Source organism: Notechis scutatus, chromosome 2 (assembly GCF_049901735.1).
Source record: "Notechis scutatus isolate UNSWTSFEM ecotype Mainland chromosome 2, rNotScu1.2, whole genome shotgun sequence".
Taxonomy (NCBI): domain Eukaryota; kingdom Metazoa; phylum Chordata; class Lepidosauria; order Squamata; family Elapidae; genus Notechis; species Notechis scutatus.
This window is the reverse complement of record NC_142010.1, coordinates 18,095,699-18,119,131: the sequence shown is the minus strand read 5'-3', so window position 1 is coordinate 18,119,131 and position 23,433 is coordinate 18,095,699. Positions and strand designations below refer to the sequence as shown.

Genomic DNA, 23,433 nt, shown 5'->3' with positions numbered 1-23,433 from the left:
GGGTCTAAAAAGTCACTACTGTCTCCTTGATTCTTGGCTAACCTAGAGTATTGCAGCTCTCCTCCTGCAGTTTTTCCCCAACTGCATTTTCAATCTTATTTTTTTGGAAGAATCCTAAATAAGCTTCAATCTGTATTAATTATTAAACCCTGCCCAATCTTTTCCCCATAATACATTGTCAGCAACATTATCCCTTTTACACATTGTCTCTTCCTAGCAAGATAGGGTCAAGGGTCCATATTAAAATACAATGTAAAAAAATAATTAATTTTCCAAAATAATTAATGCAATTAGCAATTAGTACATATTGCACAATTAACATTAGGACTATAAAACATTTTATTGCTCACCCTCCATGGCACCTGGCTAAAATATTTATCTTTGCTATCCAAAGCCAGTTTCCTAAAACTTTTTCCCCTCTCAGGGCTCATGTTCATTTTTAAAGATTATGGATAAGAGCTTTTGTCTGTAAGGGTGATATTTATAAATACTGTATTTGCTGTATAAAATTAATGTTGACACATCCACGGTCACAATTGCACCTCAGGATTGTTTGGTGGGTTTTAATATATTATTTTTTTCAACATAGGCTGGCAAATGATTTTGATTTTGAGAATACCTGAGAGGATCTTTGATGGAGGGGTGGGTGGATCCTAGGATCACCCTTTAGTACTGTACACTTACTGCATTAAGCCTAACTTTACAGCAATAATACAAAAGATAGGATCAATAGCATAAAAATAGAAATTAGAGAAAGCCAGGAACAAATGAAATCATTGTACAAGACGTTAACTCCTAATTTTTCATGGCAAACCTTAGTACCAAGGAATAATGCATTTTCCCAGGCTAAATAAATACCTCGATTGGAGGGGTGGGGTGGTTTAGGGGAAGACACCAAACCATATTCTACCATTTTCAAACGCTGAAAAGACCCCTCCCTATTCCTGATCATAAGCCACAAAGAAGATGCATTCCGCTAGCTAGGCATTTCGAGAACCCGCGAAAGCCTTTTAAAAATGAAGTCATTACAGCCAAATGCGTTTTGCACCCAGATATGCCCGGACTCTTTTAAAACCCAGCACAGCAAGAACCACGCGTTTGAACGCAGCACAAAAGCGGACGCGATCTCGTGGCCTTAATACTGTAATGCGGAGGGGGAAGCGCGGCGCTGTTTTTTTATTTTTTTAATCACTGCTCGCCCATTAGACAAGCCTTCCAACGCCCCTTCCCCATTCTATCACCGCCACAAAAAGGAGAGGGGAAAAATCGCATTTTCCTCCCCGACTCCCTCCTCTGTCACCGACCACACCCCAACTCTGCCTTCTCCCCCTCCCCTTTTTTTTACCACGTGGCTCTTCCTGCCCCCACCCCGCCCTATCAGCGCGCGCTCCTGAACCCTTTCGACCAATCAGAGCGCGAGCCGACCGCCAGTTTATAAAAGCTTTGTCTGGTTCTCCGCAGGCTCCCCAGAACGTTTCGCTGCTGTTGCCGCCGCGTTCGGAGAAGAGAACCTTGAGCTCCGCAACGTTCTAGCTAGACTTAAAGGAGCAGCGGCGTCCGGCTAGCGCAATCTTTTTTTTTTTTTAAATTATTATTATTATTAAAAGCAGAAGTGCGGGCGAGGCATTAAAAAGAGGCAAGGCAAAATGAGGGAAATCGTACACATTCAAGCTGGGCAATGTGGTAACCAGATCGGAGCAAAGGTGAGGCTGGCAAATTTTCTCTCTCCCTTCTTCCCCTCCCTCCACCCACCCACCCACGTCCACGCGGGCCCCAGCGTTGAAACTTCGAATAGAGTCAAGGTGGAAAAATAGCGGGAGGTGGAACGGCTCAAACGCATTGCCGTGCTGCTCCTCGCATCCATTGCCACGGTGGCAAAACGGAAGTGCTCCCCGTGGCGAGAAGCACGTGGCTGCGTTAATTTTTTGAAATAAAGGGCTGCGGGAGGGAGGGAATCTTTTGTTCGATCGCCGTTGCAAAAAACACCCGGTGCGATCGCTATCAAATCCAGTTACCCCGGTGCTCTTTCCCTTATGTATACATAAAGGAAAGCACCGCTGTAACTGGGGTTTTATATATAAATTATAAATAAATAAAATTTGTGTGTGTGTGTGTATATATATATGTATATATATGTATATATATAACAATGGCTTTAATCTATAGGCGATCCCTATACATATATAGATATACAGATATATTATAGATATATATGGAGAGATAGATAGGTAGATAGATAGGTAGATAGATAGATAGATAGATAGATAGATAGATAGATAGATAGATAGATAGATAGATAGATAGATAGATAGATAGATATGGATATATGCAGGTCTTGGCGTGTTCGGGTCTTTTCCCGTGTAAGATTGAGAGTATCTTGGCGATATATATCTATGTATGTATGTATGTATAGGGATCGCCTATAGATTAAGGTCATTATCCGAGGGGAAAAGATTCTCTTCCTCCTCCCCCGCTAAAACCATCTTCATTTTCCTTCTAAAGGGAGGGGCCCTTGCCTTTGTTCGTCTTTCCTTCCCTTTTAATCCTGCGATTTAGAAAGGAATGGGATTAGACCCTTAATGGCAGAAGTCTACCCGTGGACACCACTCTTGCCGGGGGAGGGGGGGGGAAAGGGGAGGGGTGAAATGCCCGCCAGCTATAATCGGCGTAGCCTGTAAATTCTAGCGCCAAAGCGGCTGCGGAAAGGGAGTGCAATTTCGAAAGAGATCCGAATCGAAGTGTGAAACGAGAACAAAAGCCGGGCTGTTTTTTTGTTTAGCGGCGGGACGCGAAGGGCGGCTTTGTGTGTGTGTGTAGCCGACACACACACACACACACACACACACATATATATATATATATATATATATATATATATATATATATATATATATATATATATATATATATATATATATAGAGAGAGAGAGAGAGAGAGAGAGAGAGAGAGAGAGAGAGAGAGAGAGAGAGGTCGGCTACACCGATATATATATACACACACACACACATAAAATTTGAACTCAGCCGGAGAAGAAAAAAAGACGGGAGGATTCGCACAGGGTTCGCGCCCCTCCACCAGCCCGCCTAAATCCAACGACGCAGTTTCGTTCGTGGGTTGTTTTTTTTCGGGTTTTTTTTTTTTGCGACGAGCGAATCCCGATTTCTTCTGAGCCGATTTCACTCCCTGGGATCGTCCGTATCCACGCGGTCGATCCCTCTTTTTTTTTTTTTTTTTAAGCCGAGCCCCACCCCGATTTCCTGATCCGTTAGAGATGGGATCGAGGCCAAAGGAGAGAGGGGGATCCAAAGGGGTCATAGGCGCGGCTCCCCTAGGAGAGACTAAATGGAGGAATCCCTTTCCATAGATTGGGGCGTGGGTAGCCAAATTCCGGGTTAGTCCCACGAAGCGCTCTCCCAGTTTTAAAACTTTAGCTTCCCCTCCCCCATCGGTACGTTTTGAAAGAGGTATGCCTTGAAAGGCGTTTAAAAAGCAATTATTTTTTGCTTGCATAAATAAAACTGCCTCCCCCCCCCAAAAAAAAAAATCTCCATAAATATAGATGAAGGGGGGGAAAGGAGGGTCCGGAATTCTGCTTGAATATTTTTTTTCTCATCATTTTTGTTAGGATTTAATAAAACGGCATTCAAGTTCGGGGGAAATCCCTCCTCCCCCCCGCTTTTTTTTAAATTATTTAGGAAAGGGGCTCGAGAGGCTCCGTGGCTTCTCCGTCCCTATCTTGACATTGGATCCTGACTTGAAATTAAACCCCTCTTTTTAAGGCCACCCCGCACCAAACCGCGGGAGCTTGAACCTCTTTGTATATATAATAATGTCGGATTAAGCCAGGAGAAAGAAAGAAAAAAAAGAAACGCGCCCCCCAGTAATTTTGTTGCAAGCCCGAAGCCTGAAATGTTACAAAAGAGAAAGGTTGCTTGGAAAGGAATATTCTCCTAGCGTTAAAAAAAAAAAATCCCTTGTAACGACTTTTCAGACATTTGGGGCTTCCTCCCTCATTCCTCATAGGGCAAGCATGCTCCAGAGTGTGTGTGTGGGGGGGGGAGTGGATGATGGGAGCTGGAGTCGAGAGCATTGGTGTGGGGGGGCGCCAAGTTGAGGAAAGCTGGCTTGCAAAAGCTGGACTTCCTCTACTGCAGAACGGATGCCATTGCTGGCGCCAAAGTCCCGTCCCCACCTTTTTTTTTTTAACCCGCCCACCATTTCCAGTCTTTGTCTGCAGTCGGGGAAGCACATGGCCGCTGAGCGCTCCTCTCTCTCTCTCTCTCTCTCTCTCTCTCTCTCTCTCTCTCTCTCTCTCTCTCTCTCTCTCCCTCTTTCACTCTTTCCCTCCTTCCCTCCATCCTCTTCCTGTGCCCTTCGGCCTGGCTGCAGCAGCTGCAGACATGGGGTTTGTGGGCGCCTGTAATGGCCGCTGTAATGGGCTCTGAAAGCAGAAAGGGAAGAAAGGAAAGGGGGCAGAGATGGCAGCGAGGCGTGGTTGAAGTGGAGATTTCGGTTCTTTTATTGAGGGGAGATTTCGGTTCTTTTATTGAATTCATTCTCTCTATCTCTGGCTGGCTTAAACCCCCCCAGAGTTATACTTTCCGAGCCTGCCAGTCTGCTGTCATGTGCAGTCAAATGGCTTGAAATCCTGATTTATCGGAAAAGCCTCCCCACAAAGCTGGTGAAATCTGTCCAGTTGCTCTCTCTTGATTAGCTGGTAGAAAGGAATAAAACGGGTCTTCTTAAAGTGGGGGGGGATGAACCTGTGGGATGAAACCTTAAATTGCATTTCAGCTTAGCAGGCTTTTAAAAGACTGGGAGATCAGAGCGAGAGACAATGGCAGATTGTCAGTGCCCGCCCACCTACCATATTCCCCAACCTCTCAGCATTAGATGCCCTCCATATTTCTGTCTTTGGGATGCTCATGTGAGGAACCATCAAAGGGCTTCTGAAGCAGCATAAAAACTTTTTTTTTTTTAAAAAAAACATCTTTAAAAAAATCCTTTCTTTTTAAAATCTCTCTGGATCTCCTGCCTGAGCAAGGTCTACAAGACCTCCCTTCCAACTGCGCTACATCCATGTTGAAAGGCAGGAAGGATGCCCAGCCAGGTCTTCTGGAGAAGAAACTCATAAACTTGACAGTTGTGTGTTACTACACACTTCAGAATCTTCTTGGTTACGCTTTTACCCCATATCCTTAAGTGAAGCTGGGTTTCTGCAACATGTTAAGTCATCCCCCCTCTAAAGTTAGGACATTGTACCAAGCAGACAATGACGTCTCCATTGTGATGGTGGTCAGGTTTTTTTTCTCCATTGTGCTACTTACATCAAAAGGCTGGAGAGGAATATTCACCTGTATCCTTAGGACAGGAGCTAAAATTGGCTTTCCTATCTTGCGAGATTGTTCTCTGTCCTCCCAGAGGTATAGCTCATCCTTTTATTTTTCCTGTCCTCCCCCTTTTCCCCCTGACCTAGATCACTCTATAATTTTAGACATTGTGGAATAGGGGATTGCCAATGGACTTAGGAGTAGTAAAAATAATTCAGCACCTGCACTGTGTTGGTGATAAATGATAGCAATGCAATGAGAAAGCAGAATCCTACAGTTTGTAGAATAGGCTTCTGGACCTGTGTGCTTTGTTCTCTTTGTGGTAAATTCTTGTGCATGTGGGAAGATGAAAGAAAGAAAAATCAATACCAGGGATCGTCATTCGTTTTCCAAAATGCTGCATTGTTCCTAGAAGGCTGTTGTAGCCTTTAAGACTTGTATTCTGGGGAATCCATAGGTGCTAATCCAGTGTCTGCTCCTTCCTAGCTGCCCCACCCTGGTCACCTCTACATGACCTACATTGCGGTATACGCATCCACTTCGGCATGCCTGTGGGTGTGTCTGCAGCTTTTTGCTGGCACCTGATGAATTAAAAAGCAAGACTGGACTAACTGAACTTGCAGGCTTTCTCTATTAGATAAAGAACAGCATCATTTTTTTTTTCAGGAAAAAAAAACAGAATCCCCCATTCATGATCCTTTAGAACAATATCTTCCCACTGGAACTCTTAAAACCCTAGCTTTGGAATCTCTGCACATTCCAATGATGTGCATTGGCTTTTTGGACTGGTGTCTTGTCTGCAGTCAGGGTGGGGCTAAACCCAACTCCCCACCTTCCTCCCCACTAGTGTATTTAAAAATTTATGTATCTGCAGTGCCTTGCGTGTGTTTGGTCAGCAAATGGGAGACCCAAGGAACCAAGGTTTCTCTCCCCACCCCTCCCAATAGCCTCTGTAAAAACATCTGAAACTGAAGGCAGAAGTGATTTACATTGGGAAGAACAAGCCCACTAGAAGCAATAATCTCTTAGGCACAAAGTACTACAGTTTTGTCCTATGGTTTGTCCGCTGTCTTTGGCCACAAACTATGAAGGAACCTTATCAGGATTTTATTTCAGTGCATTTCTTACAAAAATGATGCTATTATTATCTGCCTTGGGGAAATGTATCCCTATGAAGACAAAATTGTGCTTCTAAAACTACAACACACAAGCTCCTTCCTAGCTGAAGCTCTTATGACTGAATGAGGATTTTTAAAATTGGCATACAATAAATAGAAACTTTTTTTAAAAAAAAAATCATTGACTGAATACAAATAAGCCTTTATGAAAGTTATAGGGGGGGTGGACCTAACAGAAAACTACAAAGAAATGCCTACAGGGCATATATTCATACATAAATATATATGAGTAAAATGTTACCATAAGTATTACAATGAATGAAAGCTATATCGCATTATAATCCTTAATATGTACATATATTTAAATGCAGCCAGTGGGCCACACCCCCTCATTTGTTGCTTGTGTCAGTGACAAACTTACTATGCTAGAAGCTGGATAATTACAAAAGGGCTATTGATTCTCCTACCCACAAGGAAGACATTTTGAAGCCAAGTCTGCTTCTTAGAAGTATCTCTGTTCTTCCCACACCGCTATGAAAAAAAAACCCAACACATTCCTTTTTGATGCTTTGGAGAACACCATTCATGATTCACTCTGTGCTTTCTTTCTCCACTGCTCTGGAAGTTACTAGACCAAAGAAAATGGGAAGAACATGGGTAAGAGTCATGATGCCTTTGGCTGCCCCCAATTTTACTATATGCATTATATTTTCCTAGTTTTGGGGGCTACAGGATGAGATTAGGTTATTACAACAGAAGGCAAGACAAGAAACAATGGGTGGAAGTGTTAATCAAGGAGAGAAGCAACCTAGAACTAAGAAATTTCCTAAGTGAGAACAATTAATGAGTGGAACAGCTTGTCTTCAGAAGTTGTGAATGCTCCATCACTGGAAGCTTTTAAAAAGAGGTTGGACTGCCACTTGTCTGGAATAGTATAGGATCTCCTGCTTGAGCAGGGGATTGGACTAGATGATCTCCAAGGTCCCTTCCAACTCTGTTACTCTGTTAACTTCTTTGACTTGTCAAGCTCCGAGTGGTATATTGAACCTGAATATCCTTTATTCAGGGGTACTAGGAACTGAACTTAGATCAATATGTATTTCATTTCTTCACAGAGAACTGAAAACTTAGGAAAGCAAGGGAGTATCATTCATAGGCTTCTGAGGGTCTTGAACAAACTTTTTAAAGAACTGTTGGCAGCGTGAAGTTGAAATAAAGATATAATTGAAGTTAAGTGCTGTGCTAGAAGTGGGGAGATCCAGGTTCCAATCTCTCTTTAGGTATGGCAGGTAGTCCAATCATTCACTCTTGGTGCTCTTTAGTTTTTCAAGAAATTGAACAAACAACTACCTCCTAACCTTAATTGGTGGATTTCAATCCATAATCATCAATGGAAAGGCTTCATTCTGCAGGGAATTGATTCGCCCTAGTATAGTGTTTCCCCACTTCACACCTTCGAGGCATGTAGACCCTCCTGTTCTTCCCCGGCCCTAGGAACTTGAAGCCCTCCCATTAAAGCCAGGTGACAAACACTGGTAGGGCGATGATGGTTATGGTGATAAATCATCATTTGATAAATGGAGAACTTTCAACTCATTTCAGAATTTTCACAAAGGATCCTGTCAATATCTCTTTAAAGCAATGGTGGAGATTACTGTGGATATCTTCCTAATGCTTCAGATGGTGCAGGATGGCAAATCATTCACTCTTGGTGCTCTTTAGTTTTTCAAGAAATTGAACAAACAACTACCTCCTAACCTTAATTGGTGGATTTCAATCCATAATCATCAATGGAAAGGCTTCATTCTGCAGGGAATTGATTTGGCCTGGTAGTAGTAAGTGTTTCTCAAATTTTGCACCTTTCAGCTGTGGACTACAAAAGTAACCTGGAATTCCCAGCCTAGGATTTACGGTACCAGAAATCTTTCGAGATGTTAATGATAAGCCTGTAACTAAAACCCTGAATGTTAAGGATATGCACAGTTCATTGATCCAAGGTAGGAACATTCTGGACCTGCAGTTTTTTCCAGACTTCCTTAATTGTACCATTTGGGGAGCAGATAAGCAGTTTCGGACAGTAAATCACTCCTGATGGGAACATTTACTTCTGAAAACCGTCAAAATGCACCTGTAATGGGGTATTTTTAAGGTAAAAATATTTCTAACTTCTTTGGTACATTCTTTACTTGGATCCATGAATATTGCACTTCTGTACTGAATACTGTCTTGAATTAATGTCTGTGTAGTAGCCACAACAGTCACCACATCATTAGCCTTATTCTCACCGCATTGTAACTGTCTCCCATTCTCTGCTCCCATAGCAACACTATCAATGAAAGGAAGTTATTGTGCCAGGCTGTAAGATGCCTTAGATTGGATTCCAAAATGATGTTTTGGATTAAGGGGAGTGGTGGCTATGAGTCCAGCTTCTTTGTGCAGCCTCTTTAAAGGAGCTGCATCATTTACCAGAATCGGTCACAGAGGCTGTCACACATAATCCCAGGAAAATGTGAAGCTAGCTATTTTAAAGAATTACTAATGCATACACATTTTCCAAATTTTATTTCCAAAGTGTGGCACAAGCCTATGTCCTAAGCGCCAGGTTTTGCAAAAAGGAGCATTCCGTGTTATCCTAAGCGCTTTGTTTTGAGATGTAAAGTCTGTTTGGAGATAGATACTGTAATGAACGGTTCACAGTTAGGAATTCCTCAGAAAAGGTGCTTTATGGCCTATATGCATTGCCGTTGGGCTGCATTTTGGGCATTTAGCAACCAATTCACTTTTACAAATGGTTGCTGCATCCCTTGTCTCATGACAATTTGTGACTTTTTTGGGGGGGACGGTTTCTGTCAAAAATGCCCATTCTAGAGAATGGGTTCAGACTTTTAATTACCTGATTCACTTAGAAGCTGTTGTAATATTGGGGTCTGGTTATGGGTGTCTCAATTTACAATTTTTTCTGATTCTCATGAATTTCCAGTCGCGCTTGTGGTTGTAAGCCGAGGAGGAGTACCTGCAAATAACCAGTCATAAGTTGAGGAGCATGTGTAAATAAATAATAAAGTAAATTCCATAATCCTAGCCAGGGTTGGGCAACTGGAAACTCTCCAAATATTGGTCGTTGAATTTTCTTAACACTGTTAACCTTCCCTACCCAACACAATCAGTAGAATTTAACAGGCTTACAATCATTTGTTTAGTGACCATTCAAAGTTACAACACTGAAAAAAGTGAGTTAGGACCATTTTTACACTTACAACCATTTGCAGCATTCCCGTGACTAGGCAAATTGGCATGTATTTGTGATGGTCGCAATAATCATGTAATCAACTTTTTGTGACTTTCTGTCAAGCAAAGTCAACTGGGAAGCCAGGTTTACGTAACACAACCATGTTACAACAATTGTGTGATTCGCTTAACAACTGTAGCAAGATTTGTAAGATGGGGCAAAACTCATTTAACAAGTTAAAATTCATTTAACTCCTTTTCGTTGCTTAGCAATGGAAATTTTGCACTCAATTATGATTGTAAGTCAAGGTACTCTTCTCTCATTCCACTACCATTCTAAAACTTGGGTTCCCAGATTTTAACGTTGTGGAGAAAAGATCCATTTTCTGACCATTGTCTTTCCCTTTTGTCCCCTCCTCCTTTGTCTCAGGGGAGTTTCAAACCTCTAAGACGAAGTTTTCCAGGTCCAAGTAGTTATTGGAAGAATGGATGAAAATTAACTTATATCTCACATAAGATAATTCAATTCTCCTGGGCATAATTGTCTACACATATTGGTAATTTACATTAACTATTAACCAACATGACATTCATTACTCTAGAGATGACATGGGTATAATGCAAGTTGAAAGAATTTGGAGGACCCATGCAAAGAAAAGAATAGTTGATTGGATTGTCCCTTGCTTGTATTATCTCAAGAATCTAACCTTGCCTGGGGCTGGAATATAATCAGGGCTAGACTACATGGATAATGAGTACATGGATAATATGCCTCCATCAATTTCCTGGCCTGTTGAGTAGATTAGAAAGTTGAAAAAAAAAAAAACCACTCAAATAATATACCACTACATTGTGCTTTTACAGCACTCTCGAACCACTTTCCAAAAAAATAACACCCCCAACCCCAAAAAAACCCCCCCCCCCCCCCCCCCCGTAAGCCTGAGTTAACCTAGAGCTGGTCAGAATTGAATTGTTGACAGCGGGCAGAGTTAGCCTGCAATACTGCATTCTAACTACTGCGCTACCAGGATTCTTAAAAGTTGAGTGGCACCTAATTTTATGAAATTGTGGTATGGTCATTAAAAAAAAATACAGTTCTTAAGTAAATCCTGCTTCCTCCACTGACTTGGCTTGTCAGAAATCCTGAGGAAAGTCACAAGTGACCTTGGGATGCTACAACCACCCTAAATATATTGGCAAGTGCCTGAATTTTGATCAAGTCACTGCATGGATGATGTAATGGTCATAAAAGTGAGGACCAGTTTTAGGTTACTTTTCTCAGTGTTGTCTTAACTTCAAACAGCCCTTAAATAAATGGTTATAAGTCAAGGACTACCTGTGGAAAGTAATTTCTATATTGTCAGCCATGGGTATATTCATGAAATGACCAAGAATCAAGTTACATTGAAGGAGAATTTACCTTTTATTCTTTAAAAGCTTAGTAGGATAGCTTGGTTTTATTATGAGCCACGGTGGCGCAGTGGTTAGAGTACAGTCCTGCAGGCTACTTCTGCTGACTGCCGGCTGACTGCAATTTGGCAGTTTGATTCTCACCAGGCTCAAGGTTAACTTAGCCTTCCATCCTTCCGAGGTGGGTAAAATGAGGACCCAGATTGTTGGGGGGCAATATACTGACTCTGTAAACCACTTAGAGAGGGCTATAAAGCACCGTAAAGTGGTATATAAATCTTAAGTGCTATTGCTAATCCTCACATTTAGAGAGAAAAAAGACAGGTACCATCTCCTTAAGGGGAGGCTGGAACTGGATGAGAGCTGCATTTGCGTCAATCTCTTCTTATGTTTTCCTGAATAGATTAGTACAGCTTTTATACTAGTCTGGCATTTGGGGATTGACAAATTCCCTGAATTTGGGAAATTTAAAGTCTCATTTATTCTGAAAAACATTAGGTTGGGGATCTCTAAAGGAGGATTTTTGATTATGAGCAGAATTTGTGGGCAGGGAGGAGACACATTGGATCTACTGTGGCCTTTTAACAGGGTTTTCAGTTTTTATCCATTGATTTGCTTACCCCTTGCTGTCCAATCAGTGGTTCAAAGGTTTCTGGGTTTGCTTTATTGTTTGGCTTCATGGATGAAGTGATTTCAGAGAGGAACTGAGCAGTTTAATTGAGGAAGAGGAATTTCTGGCCAGAAAGCAAGGCATATCTGAGAGCATTATAGTGCCGATAAATCTTTCTGCTGGTGCCTACATGTTTCTTCCTCCTCCTTAGTTCCGCATTTTTTGCTCTGGATTCTTGAAAATTAATTAGTTGTAAAACCAAGTGTTTCTTGGCAGCTTTATTTTAAAGAAGTTTTTGGCATATCACATCCCATGGGCATTTATAGAAAATTTAAAAAAATGTTGGATGGCAACAGTACAATTGAAATATTATGTGTAAGAATGTGTCTGCCCAGAAATGCAAAAAAAGTGAAGAAATATCTCCAAGGGTTCTGGGGAACAAATCCGCTTGTTTTGTCTTCTGATAAATGGGTATTTTGGGACAGCCATTTTGTGAATAGACACAACATGGCGGGCATTTTGAGAAAGTATCGATCAACGTGGTCTGAACATTCCAAATTGTCTACAAACCCTAAGACAGGACTCCAACCTTGGGTTGTGGACTTCAACTCCCAGAATTCCTTGTTGAAGTCCACAAGTCTTAAAAGTTGCCAAAGTTAGAGTCCCCTGCCCTAAGGAGGGATGTCAAACTTGTCATCACGTGACATATTGTGACTCCCCACCTTGCTAAAACAGGGATGGGCATGGCCAGCACTTGACACAGTTTGACATTCCTGCCCTAAGAGGTTTGTGCCCCTTCTGCCTGCCCTTATAGAAGGAGAAACTTTGCTTGTATTAAGAGCGGAGAAAGTGGGTTGAAGACATACTATGAAATGTGGCAACTTTCAAGTTTAAGCTGGTCTCATGGACTTGGGAAGGCCCCCACAGCGTTGTCTAAAATTAGTATCTTTTTAGAAAAGATGATCTGGGCAGGTACTTCATTAAGCAGCTAGATTTTACAGAGGTCAGCAATTACAGGCTAAAACATGTTAGCCATGTTGTTTTGCAAGACTAAGTTTGCACGAACCCTGTAAGAATGTTTTGACACCTCAAAGACAGCACATTCCACTGGGCATTATTAAGCAAGTTTTGCCTTTCAGATACTGCAAGATTCTTTGCCCTTTCAGATACTGCAAGAAGCAAAAACAATCCCTCCAGAAATTGCTTCCTTCCTTCCAAGTCTTTGTAAAATGTTCCTTCGAGGGACATAAGGGCAGGGAAGAATGGAAGCTGTTCATGGGACCCAGTGTCCTTTAAATCAACCATTACTAGTTTTAGAAAAATGCTTGGAATATTTCTTTTCCTCACCACTGATAATCACTGCCTAGAGAGTGAAAAAGAGGTTACTTTTCCTGCATCTTGAGACCCTGCTTCCTATCTTATCTATCACAGAGTAGTGGTTAAAAGATGTTGAAGTTTGTCAACTGAAAATCTGACCGCCGGGTTCGAGACCTGAGTGCCTTGTGACAGGGTCAGCTCCCATTCCTGGCCAACTCCTGCTCACCTAGTAGCTCAAAAGCATGCAAATGCAAGTAGATAAATAGGCACCACTTTGGTGGGAAGGTAACAGCATGCTGTGTGCTTTTTGGTGTATAGCCAAGCTAACTGGCCAGAGAAAGTTTTAAAATGATGGACAGCAACATTTTCCTTTTGGATCCAATTGCTTTACTGTTACCTAAAACAGTGATCCCCAACCTTTTTTATGACGTGGCCCGGTATCCCCAACCTTTTTTATGGCGCGGCCCGGTACCGGCATCAGCTGGGCGCTGCCATCTTGTTTTGATGAAAAAGTGCTTCCGGTGAGCTCACCGGAAGCACTTTTTCATCAAAACAAGATGGCGGCGCCAGCAAACCAGCGGCCTGGTAGGACTTGTTCCACGGACCGGTACCGGTCTGCGGACTGGTGGTTGGGGACCCCTGACCTAAAAGAAAATTTAGAAATGAGGGAATCTGGGCTTTACACATAAGCGCATACTAAGGTAACACCGTCTTATTGTAGTTGGGTAATGAAAAACGTCTACAAGAAAAGAACCAAGCTCAAGGAAGCACCAAGGACCCCACAACTAGCGTTGCTGATTGTTTAGCTAATGTGTCATTGCCAACTCTTGCTCTACAATCTGCACTTTGCCCCAATAGAGCCAGCTAAGATGAGGTGACTCGTCTTCTTTAAATAGATAAGACACTTAAGTATGAGATGACCCTTAATCCATGAATTGATCTATGGATACAGTATAGGAAATAGTACACAAATACAGATGTGTAACACTTATAATACAAAAGAGTTGAAATAACCTGCGATTCATTCTAGCATTGGAAAATAGTCCAATGCTTAGAAGTTGCTTCTGTATTGTTGGCATTTTTGTTAGCTAAGCACCCATCTTTGCAACTGATGCTGAATTGTTGCAGAATTAGATTCTCCCTATGCTGTTCGGGAAATTTGAACGTTAAAAGACTGTTTTCATACTGTAATTATAATTTGCAGCCAACAGGGAGAGACTAAATTGGAAATGGGTGATTTTAGTTCTTTAATTATCGCCTATTCTATCAAAGCAGGCATGCAGATGTATGATGGAGATTAAATTCCAAGTCTGTAATTTCCTCAAATCTGTTTGCCATCCCCCAAATGTATTGAACTTCTGCTCCTAAAATCCTTAGTCAGCAGGTGCCTATTTTGATCCAATTCTACATGTTTTTTATTAGGTATCTTGGTCTATTTTTAAAAAGCTTGCTTGGAGTAAAATAGTGAAAAATCTTCCATCTGCTTTTCATCTCTGCTTTTTCTCTGCTGCTTTTGAGTGGCTACAGTGACTTCGCTCAGATAGGAAGGAGGGTAGAATCAATTTGCCCTACATGAAGATGAGTCAGGAATGTTAATATACTTAGTGCAGAACACAGCAGTTGTACAAGAAGTCCTTGACTTAAAACGACCACAACCAGGACCAGAATTTTGGTTTTAAGTCGAGGCATCCACACGATCAGACCCAATTTTTTTATGAGTTCATGACAGTCATTAAGCAAATCACTCAGTTGTGAGTTAGAATCCAGGGGCGGCCCAAGAGCCAAATCTAAGTAGTGTCTGGCCCACAGGCCTCAAGTTTGATCCCTTGTCTAGGAGGTGAAGGGATGTAGCTTTCCAGAGGTGGTCCCTCTTAAATCGAAGCTTCTGGCTGTTGGCCTCATCACTCTGCTCTTTCTTTTGCTGTGGACCTTGGGAATTCTGGGTTAGTCAAAAACATTAACAATGCCTTGTGGAGAATTTATCTCCAAGGGATACAGATGCAAGCTGTCTATGGAATAAAAGCTGGTAGGCTAGTGAGAACCATCTCTTTTCTCAATCTCCAAAGAAAGGAGGTATTTAAAGGGCATATTTCCTGCCAGGTTAAGAAATGTGTTTATTGTGGATTTAGTGCACTCAAGTAAACTGGTGTCGCGAATGGCTCTAAAGGCAAAATGTGATTTAGTTGGGGTATTAGGTAAATACTGTCATTTTAAAAAAAATAGTGGACATCTAGCAAAAAACCCAATCACTGTGGCCCACTGTGGAAGGACATTGCACCAGGTGCCTTGTTCTCTACCTGAGTATGGGTAGTTCTTGACTTACAACCACAATTGAGGCCAAAAGTTCTGTTGTTAAGCGAGGCATTTGTTAAGTGGATTTTGCCCCATTTTACAATCTTCCTTGCCACAGTTGTTAAGTTAATTTAGTTTTCCCATTGACTTTGCTTGTCAGAAGGTCTCAAAAAGAGGGAATCACATGACATAAGGGGACACTGCAACGGTAACAAATATGAATCGGTTGCCAAGCCTCTGAATTTTGGTCACATGATCCAAGGGGATGCCGCAATGGTCATAAGTGTGAAAAAGAGCCAGTCACTTTTCAGTGCTGTTGTAACTTCCTGGTCACTAAATGAACTATTGGTAAATCTAAGACTACCTGTATATTAATTTGGTCATGCAATCTTTCTAACTTAGCGTATCATGGTACATGTTAAGTCATTTGGGTTTGTTAGCTGGGTTTGCACAACACTAAGCATATGTCAAAATCAACAACTAGCTATGAATTAAACTGATAAGCTTGTAATACGCCTTCCCAAGGATCTGGAAGCATATCACCCAGATGGATGGGTGGTTAGCCAATTTAGTTTTATTGCTGTGATTGGATTAATTGACTGAAAAATTGTGTGTGAGTGTTGGTGAATATTCAAAGGTTTTGAGATTTATTTTAATAAGTGGTGAAACCTGTTTGAGCCAAGGCTGTGGAAAAAGGACAGAAAGAGCGAGTCACGGACTGTTCAGCGGAGCTCATACGATCTTAAAACCTTGCTTAGAAATGCCCATAGAGTTTCTGAAGGGAGAAGATGACAATTGATATGCAAACTGCCCTAAGAGACCACCCTTCCCTGCAGTATGTCATCTCTTAGGATTGTTCTAAGGCTGGTATTCCCCAGCCTGATGTCCACAAAGACCTTGTCCATCATAACCAGAAAAAGAGTATAGGTGTTAGCCTTTATTTTAGTATCTCTTTTAGTATGCCACTGGGTTTCAGGTATGCTTTATCCTTATAGGTATCTGTAGTTTAGCTTCTAAGACTCATGACCCCAAGAAAGGGGGCTAAGCTTAAAATGGATGAAGATGTGATCGAAACACTAGAGAGATGCCACTGGTTTATATTGTTCTTATTAGGGCTCTGGCATCTACCCCCATTCAAATCATGAGTCTCTAGCCACATTTCTCAGAGTTAATTTTTTTTTAATATTAGGAATGAACATGCCGCTACTACCTGGGTGCAGCTGACTCTGAGACACATCGTTCATTTCACCCTTGACTCTGGTCTTCCCCCACCCCTGGATGTATATTCTCCAATGGGACACGTCCATAGCCAAGAGTCATCATCAATCATGCTCTCCAGTAGTAATCTTGCGTGCCAGAAGACTAGCGATTATCTATGAAAGCATTTAAGGAATGCACTACTTCCCCCACTCCCTTTCTGCTGAGAAATATTTTTGAGTTGACACTTTCGTTGTGCTGTGGTGGTGCAGTGGTTAGAGTGCAACACTGCAGGGTGCTTCTGCTGACTGCCATCTGCCTGCAATTTGGCAGTTCGAATCTCACCAGGCTCAAGGTTGACTCAGCCTTCCATCCTTTCCAGGTTGGTAAAATGAGGACCCAGATTATTGGGGGCAATATGCTGACCCTGTAAACCGCTTAGAGAGGGCTGTAAAGCGCTGTCAAGCAGTATATATAAGTCTTAAGTGCTATTGCTTTATATTGGATCACCATATGAACGGCAGTCATTTTGTGAATAGGCAGAATCCCAAATTTTCTTTTCTAGCATCAGCCAAAGACATGGGGGGGAGGCGGGCCTCTTCCAATGTAGGGTTTAGCAATCTGATTTCTGGGTACCTGGAACTAAATCAGCTTGAATCCTCCTGAAGCCTGTTGTAAGCTGAGATGGAAACTATTGAGAAATTCTGCCCAGAATTACTTCCTTAAGATGGAAGGCATTTTTTTTTCAATCAAAACAAAGCAAAACAAATGTGAAAACAATTTGTAAGCTAATTTAGGAAAGTCTTTTTGCTAATTGCAAAATATCCTGCGGAAAGGGACAATTTTCAAGACATTCTTAAGGGATGAAGTGGTTGGGGAGCCATTCCTTAGCTCCTATACTAAATAGGAGATAGTGATAAGAAGACCATTTCAAAGTGAAGGTTTGGTCCTGCTTAGGAATTCTAGCACAGGTCCATCAGATCTTCTAGTACAGTGATCCCCAACCTTTTCTTTGCCGCGCCCGGTAGCGGCATCAGCTGGGCGCCACAGCCCTGTACGGCTCAACTGGGCGCCCGCCATCTTTTTGATGAAAAAGTGCTTCGGTGACCTCACCGGAAGCACTTTTTCATCAAAAAAGATGGTGATGCGTTTGCACTGCTCCCGGTGAGCTTTTCCGGGTAGAAATGGCTTTCTACCGGAAGAGGCTCTCACTGAAGCTTCCGCTCATCTTTTTTTTTGATGAAAAAGTGCTTCCGGTGAGCTTTCTACCCGGAAAGCTCACGGAGAGCCGCCCTATCAAAAGATATAAGCTGGCCAGCTTGGCCCGGTGGTTGGGACCCTGTTCTAGTAGGTGGAAGAAGTCCTCTGATGAATAAGCAAGGAACAGTTGTTTTCTAAAGATGGGATGTGGTGGGAGATGTAGTCCACACCTGTAAGAGCAAGGCCATCAGACACGATTACAACTGCAGCTAAGAGCTTCTTTATGAAGCCTGGCCTTCAGGAGAACAAAGCAGAGCTTGTATGGCTGTTGCAGCTGCTTAGTCAGCTCCTCTGTCCTTTAAGAGGGAAGTTTTGTTGCTGCTTTTAAAAAAAGGGTGACTGTGATTAATGTGAAGATCGTTGGTGTCTTAGGATGGTTGGGCCTTTTAAAATAGGCATAAATCCTTCTCACTTGCATTCATGTTGTTTTCCCCCATCCAAGCCTGGATGAGAGCAGAGAGCCCTGAAGTCTACTTACAACGCCCAGATTCCAGCTTGGAACTGTAAAGGGATAGCAATGGATTCTGACCACACCTTGAATTCACCCTTTTTGCCATTGAGGACGGAGAGCTTTTGGCTCAAAGGTGCTGCGGCCAATTAGGTCTATGCAAAAATACAGTTTTGGTTCGTTGTCAGTGCCAGAGATTCTTGTATTTTCTCCCATCCTATCCTCTGAGAAGATCTCTCTTGGGGGGTTCTTTTCCTCATTTTGTTGGGTCTGTTCTCCAGGTGGTTTATCCTCCTCAGAATTCTCTCTACCAATAGGACTGTGCTGGCTAGAGATCCCATCACAGCTGGGCACCAGGTTAGGGAAGGGTGGTGGTTTCTAGTTAGGGTAGAGATTTTGTGGACTTTGTTCCTTCTTTCATATTGGAAATACCAAGCATTTAAAGCAAGGGTCTTCAAACTTGACAGCTTTAAGACTTGTGGACTTCAACTCCCAGAATTCCTTCTCCAGTCATCTTATCTCAAGAATTCTGGGAGTTGAAGTCCATAAGTCTTAAACTGCCAAGGTTGGAGACCTTTGATTTAAAGGGTCTTCTGAATGGAAAACACGTATGGCATCTCTTCACAGCTTCCTTGTTCTGTGTTAAGGTATTGAGATTTAATAGCTGACCAGCTGTTGTAAGGGTGCTGTAAACGATGATGCAATGAGAATGAGTCAGCAGGGTATTTGCCACTTTAAGAAGCTGTCTATATAAAGGCGGCCATGAAGAGGGCGTCTCTCTCCTCATGTTCTATCTCCATTGTAGTTCTCAGTGCAGAGTAATGAAGACTGATTGCTTGCCTGGTATGTGCCTAACACATATATGTATGTATATAGCAGTATGTATATAGCATATATGTATGTATATAAACCACGGTTAAAAGACAAAGCCTCTGTATGCTGTGTTGTGCTCCTGGGTGGTCTCACAACAGTAGTCACGCTGCAAACACTCTTACAGTGTCCAAAATGTTTGGGCCCTGTATAAAACTAAGCGGATTATAAATTGGCTAGTAGCACAAGACTTATAATAAAGTGTCGAGAGGTTCTCTAAGATACAAAATTTCTGATGAGAAACCCATCAGCCTCAGCCACTCTTGTTGTGGGAAGGCATATGGGGAGTTATAGTCTGCCACAGAAGAGTACCAAGTTGGGGAAAACTTGGGACTTTTTAAGGGCTTGTCTCTCAGTGTTCGGCAAATAAGTTTCTTGACAGATTGTCCCAAGAATGTATGTCTCTTAGTCTAAGAATGGAAAATTGGCATATAACCTGGAAAGATCATACTTCCTATTGTAAATACTTTGGAATGTGCTGCTGGAATACACAGCTTTTTCCCCCTCCACCTAACTCAAACCTTTCTCTTTTTATTTATCCTTGAAAGTTCTGGGAAGTGATCAGTGATGAACATGGAATCGACCCAACTGGGACCTACCATGGTGACAGTGATCTACAACTGGATCGCATCAGTGTTTACTACAATGAGGCCACTGGTAAGCCTTCCTCTCCTCTTCCTCCTCCCTCACTCTTTTGGCCTGATTTGATCCAAATGTTTTCCAACAAATAAATATGAATCCTTGTTGAATTTCCTCATTGTCTTCTCTAGAATCATTCCTACTGTGTATGACCTTGTATAGTTATAGTCTGAGCTTGCTAAGAATCCCAACAGTCATTACGTGAACTTAAAGTAGACTTCTAATAGTTATTTCTTAACACTCAACTTATGACCAACCCCCAAAAGGTGACCCAGATCCAAAACTCCCCTTTCCTGTGGTGACGTGACCACTGCATTTGGCAACACAGCTGCATTTAAGACTTTGCAAGCTGGTCATGTGGCTGCATTTTATGACAGTTTTGCTGAAAATTGGTACTTCTGATTTTTGGCAAAACCACGCCCCCCCATAATGACCATGGGGTTTGCTTTACAATTGCCATATTCACTTAATAACGGCTGCAAAAAAAGTTTGTAAAATCAGGTGTGACATAAAACTAGTTGTACAACCTGTGACCATAATGGGCAGTCTCCATTACAGTTGTAATTTGAGGACTACCTGTATTAAATTAAAAGGCTTGGCTCAGGATTAACCTTCATCTTACCCTACAAAGATAGCCTAATAAATTGGATTGAGATAATAAATTGGATTGAGAAAGGTGTACCCCAACAAGTATTGGAAAGATGACTACAATATTTTTAATACTATATTGAAATGCCTCTTTTTTTTCTCTCCCACTTTTTGTAACTCAATTCTGTGTGTTCCTTCCACCCATCCTTTATATCGAGGGCCTCCAAACCTGGCAGCTTTAAGGCTTTAAGACTTCAACTCCCAGAATTCTTTAGCCAGCTATATTGTGTGGCTAGGGAATTTGGGGAGTTGATGTCCACAAACCTTAAAGTTGCCAAGTTTGGAGGCCTCTGCTATAATTAAGGAATGTCTGACATCCTTTAATTCAGGGGTCCCCAACCACTGAATTACCTACCGGGCCGCTGGTTTGCTGGGCGCCACCATCTTTTTTTGATGAAAAAGTGCTTCCGGTGAGCTTTTCCGGGTAGAAAGCTCACCGGAAGCACTTTTTCATAAAAAAAAGATGGCAGCGCCCAGCTGATGCCGGTACTGGGCCGCAGCGCCCAGCTGATACCGGTACCAGGCCGCGGCATAAAAAAGGTTGGGGATCACTGCTTTAATTCATTGACTGCCTTACCAATGCTCAGCCTCTCCTCTGAAATCTTAACAACTAGGCACAAGCAAGCTACTTTGATAGCTAGAACTCAACTGTAATTTCGTCAGAGGAAACTTACTTTGTTACGGCAATGGATTTTCCCTTACACGTGTTTTTGTTTGTTTGTCTAGGTGGTAAATATGTCCCTCGTGCCATTTTGGTTGATTTGGAGCCAGGAACCATGGACTCAGTGCGTTCTGGACCTTTTGGACAAATATTTCGACCAGATAATTTTGTATTTGGTAAGAAACTACCTCTTTTTTTTTTGCTACTTGTAGCTATATTTGATAGGGGAAAATATAGGGTCTAGACTAAGTTTGAGCAACCAGCACCTTTTGTCAAATTGTCTTGATAATTTACTTTGCTATTGAAGGAGGAAGAGAAGACGACGTTGCAAAGCATTGACATGATAGGAGGGGCAGGCAAAGATAAGTGAGCTCAGGGCAAGCTGGGATAGCTACGTCTTCTGGAATGTTTGGTTCTGCCTTCCAGGTTTTGGATCTCTGCTGCGTGAACTTCAACTCCCAGAATTTCTGGGAATTGAAATCCACCCAATTTTCAGGGGACTGTCGCACTTCGTTGATACTTAAAACTGCTGGTGCCCTCCAGCTGTACTAACTAGGCTGTCATTTTTATGACTTAGGTATCAATCGAATTGTCACCCGAAACATTTGGAGGACACTCCAGAGAGGATTGTATTGAATGTAGAAGCCAGTTCAATCTAGCGGTTAAGGTGCTGGACTAGAAACCAAGATACTTCATGAGTTCTAGTCCTGCCTTAGGCATGAAAAACTGGGTGGGTGATCTTGGACCAAATAACAGAGTGGGAAGGGACCTTGGAGGTCTTCTAGTCTAGCCCCCTGCTCAAGCATGAGAACCATCCTATACAATCTCAGACAAGTGTCTGTCTAGTCTCTTCTCAAAAACCTCCAGTGATGATTTCTGAAGGCAAGCTGTTTCACTGGTTAATTGTCCTCACTGTTAGAAAGTTTCTCTCGTGAGTGTGGAGGGTTTGAAGGACCCTCCTATGGTAGGTTTGAAGAATAGTGTTGCGTGTTCAAGAAGATAATCTGTATACATCTGATGCGGAAAGGCCAGGGAAGTAGAAGTAGCTAGCAGTCGAAGGGAAAGGTGGCTTTCCTAACCCAATTTAATGATGTATTCCCCATCTACTTCTTCTGAACTTTTCAGGCCAGAGTGGAGCTGGTAACAACTGGGCCAAAGGTCATTATACAGAAGGTGCCGAGCTGGTGGATTCAGTCCTAGATGTTGTGAGGAAGGAAGCTGAGAGTTGTGACTGCCTGCAAGGATTCCAGCTGACCCACTCTCTAGGGGGTGGAACCGGTTCTGGAATGGGCACCTTACTGATCAGCAAGATCCGTGAAGAGTACCCTGACCGTATCATGAATACCTTCAGCGTGGTGCCTTCCCCCAAGGTCTCAGATACCGTGGTGGAGCCTTACAATGCTACCCTCTCTGTCCACCAGCTAGTGGAGAACACAGATGAGACCTACTGCATCGACAACGAAGCTCTCTACGACATCTGTTTCCGCACCCTCAAGCTGACCACTCCAACCTACGGGGATCTTAACCACCTGGTCTCAGCCACCATGAGTGGCGTAACGACCTGTCTCCGCTTTCCCGGACAGCTGAACGCCGATCTCCGCAAGCTTGCTGTAAACATGGTTCCTTTCCCTCGGCTCCACTTTTTCATGCCCGGCTTCGCTCCTTTGACCAGCCGTGGCAGCCAGCAATACCGGGCCCTCACGGTCCCTGAGTTAACGCAGCAAGTTTTTGACGCCAAGAACATGATGGCAGCCTGCGACCCCCGGCACGGACGCTACCTCACGGTGGCCGCCGTCTTCCGAGGCCGCATGTCCATGAAGGAGGTGGACGAACAGATGCTGAACGTGCAGAACAAGAACAGCAGCTACTTCGTCGAGTGGATCCCCAACAACGTCAAGACGGCCGTGTGCGACATCCCTCCCCGTGGCTTGAAAATGGCGGTCACCTTCATCGGCAACAGCACGGCCATCCAGGAGCTCTTCAAGCGCATCTCCGAGCAGTTCACAGCCATGTTCCGTCGCAAAGCTTTCCTGCACTGGTACACAGGTGAGGGCATGGACGAGATGGAGTTCACGGAAGCGGAGAGCAACATGAATGACCTCGTCTCTGAATATCAACAATACCAGGATGCCACAGCTGAGGAAGAGGAGGATTTTGGAGAAGAGGCGGAGGAAGAAGCTTGAGGCTAAACCTCGCGCCCTTTTGACACCTGTTCAATAAGTCCTCACAAAATAAAAATTAAAAAAAAAATTGCATCTCTACCCTGTGTTTCCTTCTCCTTCTTCTCAAAACTTAACCTGTCCACTCTCTTTTCAGACTTTTCTTACACAGCAGCCTCTTAACGATGGTTTAAAGTTGGCTTGGCTTTTTTTTACATGTAGTACTTTTTTTAGTTATGGCAGGT

General features: G+C 42.7%; 1 protein-coding gene across 1 annotated transcript; it reads left to right on the top strand.

Moving 5' to 3' along the window:
• Positions 1–1,459: 1,459 nt before the first annotated feature.
• TUBB (tubulin beta class I) lies at positions 1,460–23,290 on the top strand. Its single transcript, XM_026684468.2, has 4 exons — positions 1,460–1,703; positions 19,630–19,738; positions 21,095–21,205; positions 22,155–23,290. Exons 1-4 carry the CDS (start codon positions 1,647–1,649, stop codon positions 23,210–23,212), a joined length of 1,335 nt encoding a protein of 444 aa, XP_026540253.1. The 5' UTR covers positions 1,460–1,646; the 3' UTR covers positions 23,213–23,290.
• Positions 23,291–23,433: the final 143 nt, after the last annotated feature.